The sequence below is a fragment of the Ranitomeya imitator genome, chromosome 2 (assembly GCF_032444005.1).
Source record: "Ranitomeya imitator isolate aRanImi1 chromosome 2, aRanImi1.pri, whole genome shotgun sequence".
Taxonomy (NCBI): Eukaryota; Metazoa; Chordata; class Amphibia; order Anura; family Dendrobatidae; genus Ranitomeya; species Ranitomeya imitator.
In genome coordinates, this window is record NC_091283.1 from 246,822,488 (window position 1) to 246,844,279 (window position 21,792).

Genomic DNA, 21,792 nt, shown 5'->3' on the forward strand with positions numbered 1-21,792 from the left:
TGTGCGCTGATTACTGCACGCTGTGTTGCCTGATTGCCGGCCAGGGCCGCCATCAGGGCATGACAGCCATGACTGGCGTATGGGGCCCGGTGGGCAGAGGGGGCCCGCATCGGGCCCCGTCTCATCTGCTCACCGGGCCCCCCCTGCAGGCGCTGCGGCTCACTATTGACGTGCGGGCCCGTGCCCGCACGTCAATAGTTAACAGTCGCCGCCAGCCAGTCGGAGGCTGGCAGCTGACTTGAACGGCGGCAGTGCGCAGTCGCACCTCGCCGGCGTCTGACGTCATCGTCAGCCGCCGGCGAGTGCGTCCTTCACCTGCGTGGAGGAGCTTCGCCCGCCGCGGGAGCATGGCAAGGTAAGAAGTTTTTTTTTTTTTTTGGTAGCGGCGATCCAGGGGAGGGGGCCCGGGGCAGAGGAGATGCTGGACACAGACAGGGGCAGAGGAGATGCTGGACACAGACAGGGGCAGTCGGCAGAGGAGATGCTGGACACACAGGGGCAGAGGAGATGCTGGACACAGACAGGGGCAGAGGAGATGCTGGACACACAGGGGCAGAGGAGATGCTGAACACAGGGGCAGAGGAGATGCTGGACACAGACAGGGGCAGAGGAGATGCTGGACACACAGGGGCAGAGGAGATGCTGGACACAGGGGCAGAGGAGATGCTGGACACAGACAGGGGCAGAGGAGATGCTGGACACACAGGGGCAGAGGAGATGCTGGACACACAGGGGCAGAGGAGATGCTGGACACACAGGGGCAGAGGAGATGCTGGACACACAGGGGCAGAGGAGATGCTGGACACAGACAGGGGCAGAGGAGATGCTGGACACACAGGGGCAGAGGAGATGCTGGACACAGACAGGGGCAGAGGAGATGCTGGACACAGACAGGGGCAGAGGAGATGCTGGACACAGACAGGGGCAGAGGAGATGCTGGACACAGACAGGGGCAGAGGAGATGCTGGACACACAGGGGCAGAGGAGATGCTGAACACAGGGGCAGAGGAGATGCTGGACACAGACAGGGGCAGAGGAGATGCTGGACACAGACAGGGGCAGAGGAGATGCTGGACACACAGGGGCAGAGGAGATGCTGAACACAGGGGCAGAGGAGATGCTGGACACAGACAGGGGCAGAGGAGATGCTGGACACAGACAGGGGCAGAGGAGATGCTGGACACAGGGGCAGAGGAGATGCTGGACACAGGGGCAGAGGAGATGCTGGACACAGACAGGGGCAGAGGAGATGCTGGACACAGACAGGGGCAGAGGAGATGCTGGACACAGACAGGGGCAGAGGAGATGCTGGACACAGACAGGGGCAGAGGAGATGCTGGACACAGACAGGGGCAGAGGAGATGCTGGACACAGACAGGGGCAGAGGAGATGCTGGACACAGACAGGGGCAGAGGAGATGCTGGACACAGGGGCAGAGGAGATGCTGGACACACACAGGGGCAGAGGAGATGCTGGACACAGGGGCAGAGGAGATGCTGGACACAGACAGGGGCAGAGGAGATGCTGGACACACAGGGGCAGAGGAGATGCTGGACACACAGGGGCAGAGGAGATGCTGGACACACAGGGGCAGAGGAGATGCTGGACACAGGGGCAGAGGAGATGCTGGACACAGACAGGGGCAGAGGAGATGCTGGACACACAGGGGCAGAGGAGATGCTGGACACACAGGGGCAGAGGAGATGCTGGACACACAGGGGCAGAGGAGATGCTGGACACAGACAGGGGCAGAGGAGATGCTGGACACAGGGGCAGAGGAGATGCTGGACACACAGGGGCAGAGGAGATGCTGGACACAGACAGGGGCAGAGGAGATGCTGGACACACAGGGGCAGAGGAGATGCTGGACACAGGGGCAGAGGAGATGCTGGACACAGGGGCAGAGGAGATGCTGGACACACAGGGGCAGAGGAGATGCTGGACACACAGGGGCAGAGGAGATGCTGGACACACAGGGGCAGAGGAGATGCTGGACACAGACAGGGGCAGAGGAGATGCTGGACACAGACAGGGGCAGAGGAGATGCTGGACACAGACAGGGGCAGAGGAGATGCTGGACACAGACAGGGGCAGAGGAGATGCTGGACACAGACAGGGGCAGAGGAGATGCTGGACACAGACAGGGGCAGAGGAGATGCTGGACACAGACAGGGGCAGAGGAGATGCTGGACACAGACAGGGGCAGAGGAGATGCTGGACACAGACAGGGGCAGAGGAGATGCTGGACACAGGGGCAGAGGAGATGCTGGACACACACAGGGGCAGAGGAGATGCTGGACACAGGGGCAGAGGAGATGCTGGACACAGACAGGGGCAGAGGAGATGCTGGACACACAGGGGCAGAGGAGATGCTGGACACACAGGGGCAGAGGAGATGCTGGACACAGACAGGGGCAGAGGAGATGCTGGACACAGGGGCAGAGGAGATGCTGGACACACAGGGGCAGAGGAGATGCTGGACACAGACAGGGGCAGAGGAGATGCTGGACACACAAGGGCAGAGGAGATGCTGGACACAGGGGCAGAGGAGATGCTGGACACAGACAGGGGCAGAGGAGATGCTGGACACAGACAGGGGCAGAGGAGATGCTGGACACAGACAGGGGCAGAGGAGATGCTGGACACAGACAGGGGCAGAGGAGATGCTGGACACAGACAGGGGCAGAGGAGATGCTGGACACAGACAGGGGCAGAGGAGATGCTGGACACAGACAGGGGCAGAGGAGATGCTGGACACAGACAGGGGCAGAGGAGATGCTGGACACAGACAGGGGCAGAGGAGATGCTGGACACAGACAGGGGCAGAGGAGATGCTGGACACAGGGGCAGAGGAGATGCTGGACACAGACAGGGGCAGAGGAGATGCTGGACACAGACAGGGGCAGAGGAGATGCTGGACACACAGGGGCAGAGGAGATGCTGGACACAGGGGCAGAGGAGATGCTGGACACACAGGGGCAGAGGAGATGCTGGACACACAGGGGCAGAGGAGATGCTGGACACACAGGGGCAGAGGAGATGCTGGACACAGGGGCAGAGGAGATGCTGGACACAGGGGCAGAGGAGATGCTGGACACAGGGGCAGAGGAGATGCTGGACACAGGGGCAGAGGAGATGCTGGACACACAGGGGCAGAGGAGATGCTGAACACAGACAGGGGCAGAGGAGATGCTGGACACAGGGGCAGAGGAGATGCTGGACACAGACAGGGGCAGAGGAGATGCTGGACACAGGGGCAGAGGAGATGCTGGACACAGACAGGGGCAGAGGAGATGCTGGACACAGACAGGGGCAGAGGAGATGCTGGACACAGGGGCAGAGGAGATGCTGGACACAGGGGCAGAGGAGATGCTGGACACAGACAGGGGCAGAGGAGATGCTGGACACAGACAGGGGCAGAGGAGATGCTGGACACAGGGGCAGAGGAGATGCTGGACACAGGGGCAGAGGAGATGCTGGACACAGACAGGGGCAGAGGAGATGCTGGACACAGGGGCAGAGGAGATGCTGGACACAGACAGGGGCAGTGGAGATGCTGGACACAGGGGCAGAGGAGATGCTGGACACAGGGGCAGAGGAGATGCTGGACACAGGGGCAGAGGAGATGCTGGACACAGGGGCAGAGGAGATGCTGGACACAGGGGCAGAATGGAGATACGGGGTATGATGAAAGACATGGGGGCATGACTGGAGACAGATCTTGCAGGATCATGGGGCAGGATTGATATGATGGAGACAAATGGGTCAGGATGGGGAGATCATATGGGGCAGAATGGATACTCATGAGGGCAGGATGGGAGAACATATGGCTGACGCCAGGAATGAGACACACGGTGGCCAGGATGGGGAATATTATTACCATAGGGACTAATTTAGGGATATTATTACTGCAGTGATGTATTTATTTTATTTTTTGAGGATACTGTTTTAAATGAGGGGGCGATCCTGTTACTGTGTAGAGTGATACTATGTCGCCTCTTTTTCTTCATGTGGTGTAATGTAGAAGTTGGGAAAATTAATTAATGTATTCTACAAGCAGAGCTCGAGATAACTGTGTTATTTGCTGCAGAAACGAGTCCTGGCTGGATGAAATGATGGCGGTCTGTGCTGGATGAAAGATGAAGGACTTCAACCTAGAGACGTCACTGGTAAGTCAGTGTGTTACCTATACACTGACACTATACACTGTATACAGAGCTCCTGTGTATAATTTCACTAGTGATCACTGTATTATCTGTACACAAACACTGCATACTAAGTACAGATCTCCTGTGTATAATGGCACTTATGGTGATAGTATGGTGCTTTTTTTTTTATTACTGATCAGAATTGTAGTATTCAGTCACTATGTGGTGGTAATATGTGGTCTGGTCATGGTGTTGTGGTATTTGTTCTTTGTATGTGATATTATTGGTCATTTAAAAAATTGAAAAATAAATATAAATATACCTAAATTGTATTGCATATTTTAACAAATATTTAATAGGTTACAGTAGAGTAGGGCCCGGCCAAAAGTGTCTACTGTGTTATGGTGGCAGCATAAAAAATCTTTTGGCCAAAACAAAAGCTGCCGGCTATATGTGTGATCTGGTGATGGGAACTGTTAATGTGTGATAGGTGAGAAGTGGAGTTTTTCCAAGAGAGAGCGGTGGGACTGTGGACAGCTCGAGGGGTGGAGCGTGGAGGCGGGGCTGGGGTGGAGCCTGGGCGGAGTCTCAAGGGGGCCCCGAAAATTTTGCCAGTATGGGGCCCCGAAATTTCTAGTGGCAGCCCTGTTGCCGGCCATAACAGTACAAGGAGCCACACCAATGATTCCCAATAGAGGGAAAAAAGAAATCCTGACATCATTTTTTTTTTCTTAGCTCTGTCTTCAGTCTTTTTTTTCCCCTAGACATTAGAGTGCTTCAGGACACAGCTGTGGACATGGATATTCAGGCTCTGTGCTCCTCAATGGATAATCTCGTTGTAAATGTACAAAAGATTCAAGATACTATTGATCAGAAATCGATGCTAGAACCAAGAATTCCGATTCCTGATTTGTTTTTTGGTGACAGAACTAAGTTCCTGAGCTTCAGAAATAATTGTAAGCTATTTTTGGCCTTGAAACCTCATTCTTCTGGTAATCCTATTCAACAGGTTTTGATTATTATTTCTTTTTTGCGCGGCGACCCACAGGACTGGGCGTTTTCTCTTGCACCAGGAGATTCTGCATTGAGTAATGTTGATGCATTTTTCCAGGCGCTGGGATTGCTTTACGATGAGCCTAATTCAGTGGATCAGGCTGAGAAAAATCTGCTGGCTTTATGCCAGGGTCAGGATGATGTAGAAGTATATTGTCAGAAATTTAGGAACTGGTCAGTACTCACTCTGTGGAATGAATCTGCACTAGCGGCTTTGTCCAGAAAGGGTCTCTCTGAAGCTCTTAAGGATGTAATGGTGGGATTTCCTATGCCTGCTGGTTTGAATGAGTCTATGTCCTTGGCCATTCAGATCGGTCGTCGCTTGCGCGAGCGTAAATCTGTGCACCATCTGGCGGTATTGTCTGAGAGTAAACCTGAGCCTATGCAGTGCGACAGGACTATGACTAAAGTAGAACGGCAAGAACACAGACGTCTGAACAGACTGTGTTTCTATTGTGGTGATTCTACTCATGCTATTTCTAATTGTCCTAAACGCACTAGGCGGTTCGATAGCTCTGCCGTTATTGGTACTGTACAGTCCAAATTCCTTTTGTCCATTACCTTAATGTGCTCTTTGTCATCGTATTCTGTCATGGCGTTTGTGGATTCAGGCGCTGCCCTGAATCTGATGGATTTGGATTATGCTAAACGTTGTGGATTTTTCTTGGAGCCTTTGCGGTGTCCTATTCCGTTGAGAGGAATTGATGCTACACCTTTGGCCAAGAATAAGCCTCAGTACTGGGCCCAGCTGACCATGTGCATGGCTCCTGCACATCAGGAAGTTATTCGCTTTCTGGTACTGCATAATTTGCATGATGTGGTCGTGTTGGGGTTGCCATGGCTACAAACCCATAATCCAGTATTGGATTGGAACTCTATGTCGGTAACCAGCTGGGGTTGTCAGGGAGTACATGGTGATGTTCCATTTTTGTCTATTTCGTCATCCATTCCTTCTGACATCCCAGAGTTCTTGTCGGACTTTCAGGATGTATTTGAAGAGTCCAAGTCTGATGCCCTACCTCCGCATAGGAATTGTGATTGTGCTATCGATTTGATTCCTGGTAGTAAATTCCCTAAGGGTCGTTTATTTAATTTGTCCGTACCTGAACACACCGCTATGCGCAGTTATGTGAAGGAGTCCCTGGAGAAGGGACATATTCGCCCATCGTCGTCACCATTGGGAGCAGGGTTCTTTTTTGTAGCCAAGAAGGATGGTTCGCTAAGACCGTGTATTGATTACCGCCTTCTTAATAAGATCACTGTTAAGTTTCAGTATCCCTTGCCATTGATTTCTGACTTGTTTGCTCGGATTAAGGGGGCTAGTTGGTTTACTAAGATTGATCTTCGTGGTGCGTATAATCTGGTGAGAATCAGGCAGGGAGATGAATGGAAAACGGCATTTAATACGCCCGAGGGTCATTTTGAGTATCTGGTGATGCCGTTCGGACTTGCCAATGCTCCATCTGTTTTTCAGTCTTTTATGCATGACATTTTCCGTGAGTATCTGGATAAATTCTTGATTGTTTACTTGGATGACATTTTGATCTTCTCAGATGATTGGGAGTCTCATGTGAAGCAAGTCAGAATGGTTTTCCAGGTACTGCGTGCTAATTCCTTGTTCGTGAAGGGATCAAAGTGTCTCTTCGGTGTGCAGAAAGTTTCATTTTTGGGGTTCATCTTTTCCCCTTCTTCTATCGAGATGGATCCGGTTAAGGTTCAGGCCATCCAGGATTGGACTCAGCCGACATCTCTAAAAAGTCTGCAGAAATTCCTGGGCTTTGCTAATTTTTATCGTCGCTTCATCTGTAATTTTTCTAGCATTGCCAGACCATTGACCGATTTGACCAAGAAGGGTGCTGATTTGGTTAATTGGTCTTCTGCTGCCGTGGAAGCTTTTCAGGAGTTGAAGCGTCGTTTTTGCTGTGCCCCTGTGTTGTGTCAACCTGATGTTTCTCTTCCGTTCCAGGTCGAGGTTGATGCTTCTGAGATTGGTGCAGGGGCGGTTTTGTCACAGAGAGGTTCTGGTTGCTCAGTGTTCAAACCATGTGCTTTCTTTTCCAGGAAATTTTCTGCTGCTGAGCGTAATTATGATGTGGGCAACCGAGAGTTGCTGGCCATGAAGTGGGCATTCGAGGAGTGGCGTCATTGGCTTGAGGGTGCTAAGCATCGCGTGGTGGTATTGACTGATCATAAGAACCTTACTTATCTTGAGTCTGCCAAGCGCTTGAATCCTAGACAGGCCCGTTGGTCGTTATTTTTTGCTCGTTTTGATTTTGTGATTTCATACCTTCCGGGCTCTAAAAATGTGAAGGCGGAGGCTCTGTCTAGGAGTTTTGTGCCCGACTCTCCGGGGTTATCTGAGCCGGCGAGTATCCTCAAGGAAGGAGTCATTGTGTCTGCCATCTCCCCTGATTTGCGGAGAGTGTTGCAGAAATTTCAGGCTAATAAACCTGATCGTTGTCCGGCCGAGAAACTGTTCGTCCCTGATAGGTGGACTAGTAAAGTTATCTCTGAACTTCATTGTTCGGTGCTGGCCGGTCATCCAGGAATCTTTGGTACCAGGGAGTTGGTTGCTAGATCCTTCTGGTGGCCATCTCTGTCACGGGATGTGCGTGCTTTTGTGCAGTCCTGTGGAATTTGTGCTAGGGCTAAGCCCTGCTGTTCACGTGCCAGTGGGTTGCTTTTGCCCTTGCCGGTCCCGAAGAGGCCTTGGACACATATTTCGATGGATTTCATTTCTGACCTTCCCGTTTCTCAAAAAATGTCGGTCATTTGGGTGGTCTGTGATCGCTTTTCTAAAATGGTCCATCTGGTGCCCTTGGTTAAATTGCCTTCCTCCTCTGATTTGGTGCCTTTGTTCTTCCAGCATGTGGTTCGTTTACATGGCATTCCTGAGAATATTGTTTCTGACAGAGGTTCCCAGTTTGTCTCGAGGTTCTGGCGAGCCTTTTGTGGTAGGATGGGCATTGACCTATCTTTCTCCTCGGCCTTCCATCCTCAGACTAATGGCCAGACCGAAGGAACCAATCAGACCTTGGAAACATATCTGAGATGTTTTGTTTCCGCTGACCAGGATGATTGGGTGTCATTTTTGCCGCTGGCTGAGTTCGCCCTTAATAATCGGGCCAGCTCGGCTACCTTGGTCTCTCCATTTTTCTGCAATTCTGGGTTCCATCCTCGTTTCTCTTCAGGACAGGTTGAGTCTTCGGACTGTCCTGGTGTGGATTCTGTGGTGGACAGATTGCAGCAGATCTGGACTCAGGTAGTGGACAATTTGACCTTGTCCCAGGAGAAGGCTCAGCTTTTCGCTAATCGCAGACGCCGTGTGGGACCCCGACTTCGTGTTGGGGATCTGGTTTGGTTATCTTCTCGTCATATTCCTATGAAGGTTTCCTCTCCTAAATTTAAACCTCGTTTTATTGGTCCGTATAGGATTTCTGAGATTCTCAATCCGGTGTCTTTTCGTCTGACCCTCCCAGACTCCTTTTCCATACATAATGTATTCCATAGGTCGTTGTTGAGGAGATACGTGGCACCTATGGTTCCATCTGTGGAGCCTCCTGCCCCTGTTTTGGTGGAGGGGGAATTGGAGTATATTGTGGAGAAGATTTTGGATTATCGTGTCTCTAGACGGAAACTCCAGTATCTGGTCAAATGGAAGGGTTATGCTCAGGAAGATAATTCCTGGGTTTTTGCCTCTGATGTCCATGCCCCAGATCTTGTTCGTGCCTTTCATGTGGCTCATCCTGGTCGGCCTGGGGGTTCTGGTGAGGGTTCGGTGACCCCTCCTCAAGGGGGGGGTACTGTTGTGAATTCTGTGGCTGAATTCACTTCTGTGGTCACAAGTGGTATTGCAGTCTCTGGGCTTCCTCCCTCAGGTGTTTTGGTGAGCTCGTTGGCTGCCTTGCTATTTAGCTCCACCTGAGTCTGTCTTCCTGGCTCCTTGTCAATGTTCCAGTGTTGGATCTGAGCTACTGCATCTTTCCTTGGGCCTGCTGCTCTGCTAGATAAGTGCTTCTAGTTTGTTTTCTGTTTTTTTCTGTCCAGCTTGCTGGAAGCTCTGAGAAGCAAAGGGGTGCACCGCCGTGCTGTTAGTTCGGCACGGTGGGTCTTTTTGCCCCTTTGCGTGGTTTTCGTTTTAGGGTTTTTTGTAGACTGCATAGTTCTCTTGCTATCCTCGCTCTGTCTAGAATATCGGGCCTCACTTTGCTGAATCTATTTCATTCCTACGTTTGTCTTTTCATCTTGCTAACAGTCATTATATGTGGGGGGCTGCCTATTCCTTTGGGGTATTTCTCTGAGGTAAGTCAGGCTTGTATTTCTATCTTCAGGCTAGTCAGCTCCTCAGGCAGTGCCGAGTTGCATAGGTAGGGATAGGCGCAATCCACTGCTGCTTATAGTTGTGTGAGGATAGATCAGGTACTGCAGTCTACAGAGATTCCACGTCTCAGAGCTCGTCCTATTGTTTTTGGTTATTGCCAGATCTCTGTATGTGCGCTGATTACTGCACGCTGTGTTGCCTGATTGCCGGCCATAACAGGGGGGGCAGACAATGGCTGGAGCTTATGTTCCCAGGGATGCTAGATTTCTCCCACTCGGTCAGTGTCTGCTGAGGTGTTGTGGAGTGGGAAAACTGTTGCTCATAGCAACCAATCACAGCTCAGCTTCTTTTAATCAGCTCTGGTGAAATAATAGATGGTTAGTGATTGGTTTCTATGTGGAATGGGTGTGGCTTGTCACACACACACACACACACACACACACACACACATACATATGCAGCGCCCCAGGGTCCTGGTCGTTGCAGTAATGTCGCTCTGCCACTAAGGGGAGTGATGTTATGTCTGATTGCACTAAAGGAGTTCACCTGACCAGGTATCACAGTCACACATTACACTTCACACTCCGGCCACTAGGGGGAGCAAAAGGCACTATGTATTAGGCCACTCCTCACACTGGTAAAACTAGGGGTCGGATAGGAAGTTAGAACAGAACGCAGCCTGGGAGAGTTCCAGGGAGGATCTGTGTTGTGAATTCTGTGGCAGAGCTCCCTCCTGTGGTCACAAGTGGTACTTCGGCTGATTCTCTCTGTGAGCTTCCGTTGGTGGAGGAAAGTGGTACTGCGGCTTCTGAGTTTCCTTCCTCAGGTGATGTGGTGAAGTCGTTAGGTGCTGCTCTATTTAACTCCACCTGGTGCTTTGATCCTGGCCTCCAGTCAATGTTCTAGTATTGGACCTGTTTCCTCCTGGATCGTTCCTGTGGCCTGCTGCTCTGCATAGCTAAGTTCCACTTTGCTATTTTGTTTGCTGTTTTTTTCTTTCCAGCTTGTCTATTTGTTTTTTCCTGCTTGCTGGAAGCTCTGGGACGCAGAGGGTGTACCTCCGTGCTGTTAGTTCGGTACGGAGGGTCTTTTTGCCCCCTTTGCGTGGTTTTTGTAGGGTTTTGTGTTGACCGCAAAGTTACCTTTCCTATCCTCGCTCTGTTCAGAAATTCGGGCCTCACTTTGCTAAATCTATTTCATCTCTACGTTTGTCTTTTCATCTTAACTCACAGTCATTATATGTGGGGGCTGCCTTTTCCTTTGGGGTATTTCTCTGAGGCAAGGTAGGCTTATTTTCTATCTTCAGGCTAGCTAGTTTCTCAGGCTGTGCCGAGTTGCATAGGGAGTGTTAGGCGCTATCCACGGCTGCCTCTAGTGTTGTTGGAGAGGATTAGGGATTGCGGTCAGCAGAGTTCCCACGTCTCAGAGCTCGTTCTATGTTTTTGGGTTATTGTCAGGTCACTGTATGTGCTCTGACCTCTATGTCCATTGTGGTACTGAATTACCTTATCACAACAGATCTGTCAGGGGTGGGATCCTGGCAGGTACCTAGCAGAATGGACGGAACGTTACGGAGCCGTGCCTGCACTACCTTGCGGCGGCATCCTAAGGAAGGACATGAAGCGAAGGATATTGTGGAGAAGTGAGAAATGAAATCGCAGCACAAGGAGATATCCAGTAGAAGTCGTGCCCCGAGATCGACAACATCCTACTGAGGCACGTAGCCGGTGGCCGGAACGCCGGGGAAGTTACAGACTCCAAGCATTACTTAGAACAGCGGCAGGGCAGTTAATTTTAGGTTGGCTGTCTACCATACATCACCTAAGAAGACATAGGGGGCAAAGTTGGAGAGGGGCGTCTCTAGGGTCCCAGAATAGCTCCGAGCCTTCCCGTCAAACGGGTGCGTCCTATCCACACAATAACTTGGGGGACGGAGAGAGAGAGAACAGATACGACCGTTGCGGGGGCTATCCCGAATGCTCAGCAGGGAAGAACTACAACACACAGGCGCTAGTTGGTAGGCACTCATTTCCACCTGCAAAGGGAACTCTGGATGTGCCTTCGGACCGGCCGGACTCAGCCAGCCCTGTTAGCAGTGCTCTGGATTGCGGATCCCGAAGTCTTCAGTAAAAGGTAAAGAGACTGCAACCCTGTGTCCTCGTTATTAACTGCGCCTCACATCATCGCCACCTACACTACTGGGAAGCCCTGGGGATATACTTCACCTGTGGGAAGGTACACCATCTAGCTGCCATTCCATCACCTCAGTGGATCCCCCTAGCAGCGTCGGTCATCCTGACCGAATACCACAGGTGGCGTCACGAATCCTTGACAAACTACATCACCCTTTCATTGGACGCCCTTTAGCAGGGTCACGGACCGGGTCCAGCCACCGTGACAGCCTCAGCATCGAGACAGAGTGAACCGGTACTGAGTACCCGCGGCCCTGTGTCTGGGGGGCGCTTCACATACACTCAGCTTTATATATAGATAGATTTTTTTTCTTTACGTTGGAGGGCCAATTCCAGCTATTGCTGTCGGACCTGTGATTTCTATCTCCTCCACTGTGTACAGGATAATAGAGTATAATAAAATAGTTATGGACGAGACTTAACTAACATTGTGCAGTGACTCTGCTTTCCATATAGTGATGGATATTTCTTGTTGGTGAAACTATGATGTTTTCACTTTAACCCTTTGTTAACCCCCTCTGATCAGTGCGATCACACAACATACAAGCCTCTGATGGCTCCGGTGATGCCCTGTACTACTCTAGTGCCGTGTATCATCACTGCTGTCAGTGTAATACTAACGGCCCCATACACATGAGATAAGAGTTGGCTGAACAGTCATTTGACCCATGGAAGCGCTATCGTCGGTGCGAAACGGCCGTCGTCACATCCTGCTCACCTCCTTCCCTGCTTGTTGTCCCGAGCCGTGAAGATGACGGTGTCTTTTTGTATTTTCTAAATAAAGGATTCAGACCACACCTGGACCGGTGAGTGTTGCCGCTTTGTTCTGTATGCACCCATCAAAGATGGATATAGACAGAAACAAGATGGCGGAGAGGATATTACACCTCACCCTAGAGATCCTCTTCCGGCTTACTGGAGAGGTGAGAGATTCTGATGACGTCACATTACATCATTCTTATCTATGGGAATAACATATGGACAGAACTGGAGATGTGAGGACTCTGGAAATGTCTGTAGTGAGATTTATTAATGTGTCTCTCCATTACCAGGATTACACAGTGGTGAAGAAGACCTCTAGTGATCGCTGTCAGGACCCTGTGTCTGAGGGATGGGGAAGACCCATGAGCCCAATCACGGGGCCTCCACCTCACCCCCTGATCCATGAGGACATCAATGACCAGAAGATCCTAGAACTCGCCTACATGATGATTGAGCTGCTGACTGGAGAGGTGACACTGCTGGGAATGCTGGGACATTATACAGTAACACTATGAAGGGATCAGGGGATGACGGTATCATTGTATGTGTCAGGTTCCTATAAGGTGTCAGGATGTCGCTGTCTATTTCTCCATGGAGGAGTGGGAGTATTTAGAAGGACACAGAGATCTGTACAAGAACGTCATAATGGAGGTTCCCCAGCCCCTCACATCTCCAGGTAATAGACAGGACTAAATACACACGGCCTATAATTATCTGTATGTAAAGAATGAATTCACTCCCTGTATGTGTTTCCTCCAGATCTATCCAGTAAGAGGACAACACCAAAGAGATGTCCCCGTCCTCTTCTTCCACAGGACTGTAACCAAGAAGATCCCAATGCTCCTCAGGATCATCAGGTAGATGGAGAGAAGGTGTCAGGAGATCTCCTCTATGATGTGTAGACGCCGGTGAATGTCTTGTGCTCAGTCTTGTTTTATCCACCAGTATTATATGTTTTATACTTGTGTAATGAGAACGGTGGAGATGGCAGGATTAGAGCTGATCATAGATGTGACTTCTCCATCTGTCGGTGACTTTTACAATATTTGTTTCAGGGTGAAGATCTGACCCATATTAATACTACAGAGACATATGTGAGGGGGGATGAGTGGTGTAAAGAGGAGATTCCCACATATGACTACCCAGGTGAGTAGTAACCACTAAATGCGGAGAGGTCACAGATTCTTCTCAGTCACCGGCTGTGGCTGCTTTATCGGTGGTGTAGTCCGGCCGTATTACCATGATCACCATTTTGCCTCCTGACCATAACATTCTCCTCCACCCAAAACTGTTCTAATGACTTTGGTCATTGAAAGCCCTTTTCTATAGAACTTTCAACCTGGTAGATCCACCTACCCCCTGGGTTTAGGAGACGCTGTTACCTGCCCAGATCTGTGAACTATAAAGCCAAATGAGAGCGTACGTAGAATGTGCTGACAAGATAGAAAATCACTTGAAGAAAAATATTCTGATGGGCCTGTAAGAGAAAGCGGAGGGTAATGATGCTGTTGGCTTCCTAGAACCCTGAGATGTTATCGGAGGAATCTCCCTTCTCTCCCTTCTGTGCTGCTGAATTTGATCATATGGTCCCTACAAGACCAGGTCCCGTCTTTCTGGTCAAACTTCACTTTTATGATCGACAACATTAAATGTGCAGTGAGGCCAAGTGTGAATTTCTGCACAATAACAGAGTTTCCCTTTATCCTGACTTTTCAATTTGTATTAAAACCGACTAACTTTCAGGAGGATTGTGATAATCTCCATAAACCCATCACACCGGTGCCATGATATATCTCTGAGCTGTGCGCGGCTGATGGCTGGAATATACATTTATTGCCTCCTGCAGGAGATGTGTTGGCTCCAGCCCTGGTTTCATGGATTCACTCCACCTCATAAATTACATTGTTTTTGATCCTAAGAAGTTCAGATTACTGCACAATCTCTCCTGAAATGGGTAGCAATATTATTTCCTCTAATCTTCTGGTCAGGATTCATAGTAGCTCCAATGGTCCACCATAAATGAATGCAACTCTGGTTTACTGTTGTGTAATCTGTATTTGTAGTTTTCAGCTAATGAGATTCTCGTGCTCTGGGGCGGGGCTGTGGGCGGGGCTTTATGTGGTGCTCTGGGGCGGGGCTGTGGGCAGGGCTTTATGTGGTGCTCTGATTACATATTCATCTGTATTGGCTTATGACAGGTCGCTGATCCCATATTTAGAAGCCCTAATATGACTAAATGACAGAAAACCAGAATAGTTGAAATCCCCATAAAGTGATTCCATTTTATAAATTATTTCACTGAGGGTTATAATCTATACATATGTGGTCAAAATTGTTGGTACCCCTCGTTTAATGACAAAAACCCACAATGGTCAAAGAAGTATCTTGAATCTGACAAAAGTAATAATAAATCAAAAATCTATGAAAATGAACAAATGAAAGTCAGACATTGCTTTTTAACCATGCTTCCACAGAATTAAAAAAATAAATAAATAAAACTCATGAAATAGGCCTGGACAGAAATGATGGGACCCCTGAAAATAATGTGACAAAAGGGACACGTTAAATCTCGGTGTCCACTAACTAACATCACAGGGGTCTACAATCCTGGAATCAGTGAGTGGCCGGTATATAGGGCTACAGATACTCACTGTGCTGTGTGGTGACATGGTGTGTATCACACTCAACATGGACCAGAGGAAGCGAAGGAAAGAGTTGTCTCAGGAGATTAGAAAGGAAATTATAGAGAAACAGGATTGGCGCATAGCAAATGTGGTGCCAATATTCAAAAAGGGCTCTAAAAGTGAACCTGGAAATTATAGGCCAGTAAGTCTAACCTCTATTGTTGGTAAAATATTTGAAGGGTTTCTGAGGGATGTTATTCTGGATTATCTCAATGAGAATAACTGTTTAACTCCATATCAGCATGGGTTTATGAGAAATCGCTCCTGTCAAACCAATCTAATCAGTTTTTATGAAGAGGTAAGCTATAGGCTGGACCACGGTGAGTCATTGGACGTGGTATATCTCGATTTTTCCAAAGCGTTTGATACCGTGCCGCACAAGAGGTTAGTACGCAAAATGAGAATGCTTGGTCTGGGGGAAATTGTGTGTAAATGGGTTAGTAACTGGCTTAGTGATAGAAAGCAGAGAGTGGTTATAAATGGTATAGTCTCTAACTGGGTCGCTGTGACCAGTGGGGTACCGCAGGGGTCGGTATTGGGACCTGTTCTCTTCAACATATTCATTAATGATCTAGTAGAAGGTTTACACAGTAAAATATCAATATTTGCAGATGATACAAAACTATGTAAAGCAGTTAATACAAGAGAAGATAGTATTCTGCTACAGATGGATCTGGATAAGTTGGAAACTTGGGCTGAAAGGTGGCAGATGAGGTTTAACAATGATAAATGTAAGGTTATACACATGGGAAGAAGGAATCAATGTCACCATTACACACTGAATGGGAAACCACTGGGTAAATCTGACAGGGAGAAGGACTTGGGGATCCTAGTTAATGATAAACTTACCTGGAGCAGCCAGTGCCAGGCAGCAGCTGCCAAGGCAAACAGGATCATGGGGTGCATTAGAAGAGGTCTGGATACACATGATGAGAGCATTATACTGCCTCTGTACAAATCCCTAGTTAGACCGCACATGGAGTACTGTGTCCAGTTTTGGGCACCGGTGCTCAGGAAGGATATAATGGAACTAGAGAGAGTACAAAGGAGGGCAACAAAATTAATAAAGGGGATGGGAGAACTACAATACCCAGATAGATTAGCGAAATTAGGATTATTTAGTCTAGAAAAAAGACGACTGAGAGGCGATCTAATAACCATGTATAAGTATATAAGGGGACAATACAAATATCTCGCTGAGGATCTGTTTATACCAAGGAAGGTGACGGGCACAAGGGGGCATTCTTTGCGTCTGGAGGAGAGAAGGTTTTTCCACCAACATAGAAGAGGATTCTTTACTGTTAGGGCAGTGAGAATCTGGAATTGCTTGCCTGAGGAGGTGGTGATGGCGAACTCAGTCGAGGGGTTCAAGAGAGGCCTGGATGTCTTCCTGGAGCAGAACAATATTGTATCATACAATTAGGTTCTGTAGAAGGACGTAGATCTGGGGATTTATTATGATGGAATATAGGCTGAACTGGATGGACAAATGTCTTTTTTCGGCCTTACTAACTATGTTACTATGTTACTATGTTACTATGTAAACATGATAAAGGTAAAAGTTATAAGACCATCTCCAAGCAGCTTGATGTTCCTGTGACTACAGTTGCACATATTATTCAGAAATGTAAGAGCCATGCGACTGTAGCCATCCTCCCTGGACACAGGAGGAAAATTGATGACAAATCAAAGAGACGGATAACACGAATGGTAACAAAAGAGCCCAGAAAAACTTCTAAACAGAGTAACCCCTTCATGACCCCAGTTTTCTTCGATTTTGCGATTTCGTTTTTTCCCTCCCTCCCCAAAATACCTGTCGAGAGGTGCAGAAGTCTCATTGACAGTTACAGGAATCATTTGATTGCAGCGATTGCCTCAAAAGGTTGTGCAGCAGAGTATTAACCCTTTTGCGCCGGAGCCTGTTTTTGCTTTCGTGACCCGGCCAATTTTTTTCAGTTCTGACTAGTGTCACTTTATGAGGTCATAACTCTGGAACGCTTCAACGAATTCTGGTGATTGAGATTGTTTTCTTGTGACATATTGTACTTTATGATAGTGGTAACGTTTCTTTGATATAACTTGCGTTTATTTGTTAAAAAAATGGAAATTTGGCGAAAATTTTCAAAATTTTGCATTTTTCAAAATTTTTATTTTTATGCTCTTAAATCAGAGAGTCATATCCCACAAAATAGTTAATAAATAATATTTCCCACATGTCTACTTTACATCAGCACAATTTTGGAAACACATTTTTTTTGTTAGAAAGTTATAAGGGTTAAAAGTTGACCAGTGATTTCTAACTTTTAGTTTCAACATGTTTTTATTTATTCAAAGAAAAACCAAGAACGTTTCACAACAAAATCCCACGCAGGGGAATATACATGAATATAATCAAATTCTAGATTAACCTTGATGGTATTTAAACAATACAGTTAAACACGCAGACAAAGACAGGTGGTTGAAAAAGACAAGAGGAGGGGGGGGGTGGGGGAGTAAGAGATCCATTACTGCATCAGAGTACTATCAATGGTCGGGTATAAGGAGCGAGTCCAAGGAAGACTATCGGGCATTAAATTGGCCTCATAGTGATAGTGTTAAGACTTGGTCAAGATTGCTGCTAGAGTTCCTTTCAATCCACGGTCTCCATATTTGATAGTAAGGCTAGGTTCACATTGTACTAGGTGAGTCCATCTAATGGACATGGTTTTAAGTACTGAAAACGCAATATAACGCACATACTAACGCGCCCATAGACTTGCATTGTCTGACGCATCGTGACGCATGCCAAAATTGGCATGCGTTTGTCACATAACGTTTTTTTCTGACAGACCTTGGAACGCGGCTTGCAGCGTTTTTGGGTCTGGCCAAGCTAACGCAATACTAACGGAAGCGTTCATTCTCCCATAGAAGGCTATGGCAAACCCAGCCAGACGCAAATCATGAAAAATTTCCAAATAGAACCACACGTTTTATTAGCGTTTGAGGGTGGTCCATGTGGTCATGTGACAGGAAATCTGATTTCGGCCATTAAAGGAGGAATATCCCACCCACACATTTCTCCTGAGGCCTACTGCACGTGACAGAGTCTTGCAAGAGATCACAGGAAATGTAAGTACATTTCTATCTATTACTTATCTCTGTATACATCATGGGAGTCTGTATTGTCCGTCGGATGTGTGTGTACTAAAAATGTATTGCTTTGTTGCACGCAGATGTCGGATACCGATGTAAGCAGCAGCAGCGTGTCTGCGGTGTTTTCTTCGCAATCGGTAGGCTTGCACTTTAAAAAAAAACACAATAATGTTGTGTGAAACTCCATTGTATTGAGCTAAGCACGTGTATAAAAATCATGTTTTTATTGCAAATAGGAGTCTTCTGAGCCCAAGGCTGCTAGACCCCCCAAAAAGACAGGCAAAAACCACAAAGGTACATGGCACACATTTTTAAATTTTTCACGCATAAATTTATTGATCCAATTAATGTAATTTTTTTTTTCATTTTACATATACAATAGGTTGTGGCTCACGGAGGACACAAGAGAAAGAAGGTTCCTAGTCGTCTGTCGTCGCCACAACTGCCAGTGGTAAATATAAAACTAGAAATTTTCTATCAAATATTTATCAACAATCTATATTCATTTTCTATCGCTCTATGTATCTCTATCTCTCTATCAATCTATCTACTATATCTATAAACTATCTATCCACAATCTATCGCTCTATGTATCTATCGCTATATCTATGTATCTATCTCTCTATATCTATTTATCTATTTATCGCTATATCTATGTATCTATCTCTCGCTATATCTATGTCTCTATCTCTCTATATCTATGTATCTATCAATGTATCTAACGATCAATGTTTCTATCTATCTATCTATCTATCTATCTATCTATCTATCTATCTATCTATCTATCTATCTATCTATCTATCTATCTATCTCTGTATCTATGAATATGGCCATCACATGAAATTGAACCTTTCAACATAACGTTTTGTGTTTACATAGTCCAAGTCAGCGACCAAAAAAAGGATTGTCATTGACGAAGAGCCATTGACCATTCACAACGAGACACTGATCAACCTTGTGGAAGCCAACCCATCCATATGGGACCAAAGCGACAGCTCCCACCATGACATCGTGAAGAACCGCAAGTTGTGGGATCAAATTATCTGTCACTTCAATCCCCGATACATGGAGAAGTCGACAACCTCAAAGAAAAAAATTGGTAAATATTGGTGACGTTACATTGCAAAATGTGAAGAATGCAAATAGTCAAACACCTTTTTTTTTTTTTTTTTTTTTTTTAAAAAGCTAAAATTTTTTACACTATTTCTAGACTATTTATCTATCATCTATCTAATAACTACTATCTAACAACTATCTATCTACTATCTATATATCAACTATCTTAACAAACTATCTATCAACAATTTTTCTACTATCAATATATCTACAAACTATCTATCTACTATTTATATAAGTTATTGTTTCTTTTTTTTTTAAATTTAAAGCCGATGCTGTCCATACCCATTGGAAATCCATACGAGATCGCTTTGTCCGTGACTACCGCAACAGTCAAAATGCACCAAGCGGATGAAGTGGCAAACGGGTGACCCCGTATGTGCATTACGAGCAATTGCTCTTTCTGCAAAAAACATTGTCTCAGTGCTCGTAAGTACAAATAGGTCTGTGTGCGAGACAAAATTGTTGAAAGGAAAAGAATTAATTTTTGTTTTTTGGGGTTACAGCACGATATGCAGTACCACTGCGCCTAGACCGGCAGAGGAACTGGAACCATCTCCAGTGGAACCAACCCAACCTGAAGATGTGTCTGGCATCAGCGAGCCACGATCTGTGGAGAGAAGCACTGTTGCTGCTGGTGTGAGTGCCCGGTTGCAATCGCAGCGTGGATGCAAGCGAGCATCACAAAAAGATGAAGCTGATGCCATTATCGTCGATGGACTCCAACGGGTAGAGGACATGTGTCGCAGTGAACTCAAAGACCTGAGGCGGGAAATTACCGACTTGCAATCCCGCGAGTCTGTATACTCTGCTAATGAGTGGAAGCTACTTTTTTATCCTATGTGCCTGTAGCTCAAAATATCCTGGCACATAGAAACCTTCTGTTTAGGCAAAGACTGAATGACCTTCTTGAGGAATTTGTTGGCCCCCAGGAACCCGCTCCATCGAGAACAAGAAGCATGGACATGCCGGCCTACAACCCTCAATACAGAGGCCGGGGTGAAACGAGCATGGAACATCATAGACAATGTAGCAGTCCATCATACAGTTGGGCAGACAATACGCCCGCGCAGTACCAAAGTCTATAGTACTGTTCACTGTCCCCAGCCAGGTGCAATTACTGCGTTTCAAGTTTTGTTGGTTACATTTTTTTTTTTAACACCCAATTTCTTTTTTTTTTCTTTTTTTTTCATCCCTATGGGATATCATATGTTAAACCTGTCTACCAACAGTTTGTTTGAAAAAATCCATACACATTTAGTAAACTGTTTAAAATTTAAGATTCTTGTATGACTTTAACTTTTAACACAACATAATAACATGAAGGTAACTTTTTACACGACATAAGGTTGTGGGGAATAAAACAAACAATAAAAGCCCCACATATTACAGCAAAATATCATGAAACAACTTCAGACTTTAAATTATTTTCACACGTGTCTGTCTTGCCATGTAACATGGCCTTCATGCGTGAAGTAATGTGCAAATTGATCACGAATCCTCATTATTTGAGCTGTAGACTGAACAGCAGTCGATTCAATGCTAATGAGGTTCGACTCGCATTCATCGGGGTCAACCACCTGGGGTTCATGTCTGGCCACAAAATTGTGCAGACAGATGCATGCCTTCACTACACGGTCCACATTTTCAGGTTGCAGTTGCATGCAGGTTAGTAAGATACGCCATTTTAAGGTCAAACTCCCAAAGGCACACTCCACATAACGTCTTGCCCGGCTCAAGCGATAATTAAAAATGCGCCTGGTGGAGTTTAGACTACGGCTTGAGTACGGCTTGAGGAGATTTTGTCCGAGTTGGAACGCCTCATCACCAACTAAAACAAAGGGCAAACTTGGGTCTTCGGTCCCCGGTAGAGGTCGTGATGAGGGTATGTTAAAATTTTGGCTGTACAAACATCGGCCCATGTTGGAGTCTCTGAAGACTCTGGAATCATTAGTCCGGCCATAAGTACCAATATCCACAGCAACAAAACGGTACCTTGCATCCTCAATAGCCATCAAAACAATAGAAAAGTATTTTTTATAGTTGTAGTATAGTGACCTACTATGCGCTGGTTTCTGAATCCTAATGTGCTTGCCTTCCACGGCACCAATACAATTGGGGAAATTAGCCACATCCTCGAACTGTTGGGAAATCACTAGCCACATTTCTGATGTCGATGTTGGTAGCACAAGTGGTTGCAAGTTGTTCCAAATGGCATCACAAGTTTCCCGAACCAGTTGGCAAATTGTTGACTTCCCAAGTCTAAATTGATAATGCAGTGACGCAAAAGATTCTCCGGTAGCCAGATATCTGTCGGCATTCAAAAAGAAAAAAAAAATTTGTTTAGGATTTTTAAGGTCAACTAGAAGGCTAGTTACAATAGA

At 46.9% G+C, this 21,792-nt stretch overlaps 1 protein-coding gene across 1 annotated transcript in view; it reads left to right on the forward strand.

Moving 5' to 3' along the window:
• The window catches only part of LOC138662894 (zinc finger protein OZF-like), a 57,531-nt gene that overhangs the window by 6,475 nt on the left and 29,264 nt on the right, over nucleotides 1–21,792 (forward strand). The window contains exons 2-5 of the mRNA XM_069748887.1: nucleotides 12,767–12,946; nucleotides 13,029–13,152; nucleotides 13,236–13,333; nucleotides 13,532–13,622. Of these exons, the coding sequence (XP_069604988.1) occupies nucleotides 12,767–12,946; nucleotides 13,029–13,152; nucleotides 13,236–13,333; nucleotides 13,532–13,622 (493 nt within the window). The remainder of the gene's footprint in view (nucleotides 1–12,766; nucleotides 12,947–13,028; nucleotides 13,153–13,235; nucleotides 13,334–13,531; nucleotides 13,623–21,792) is intronic.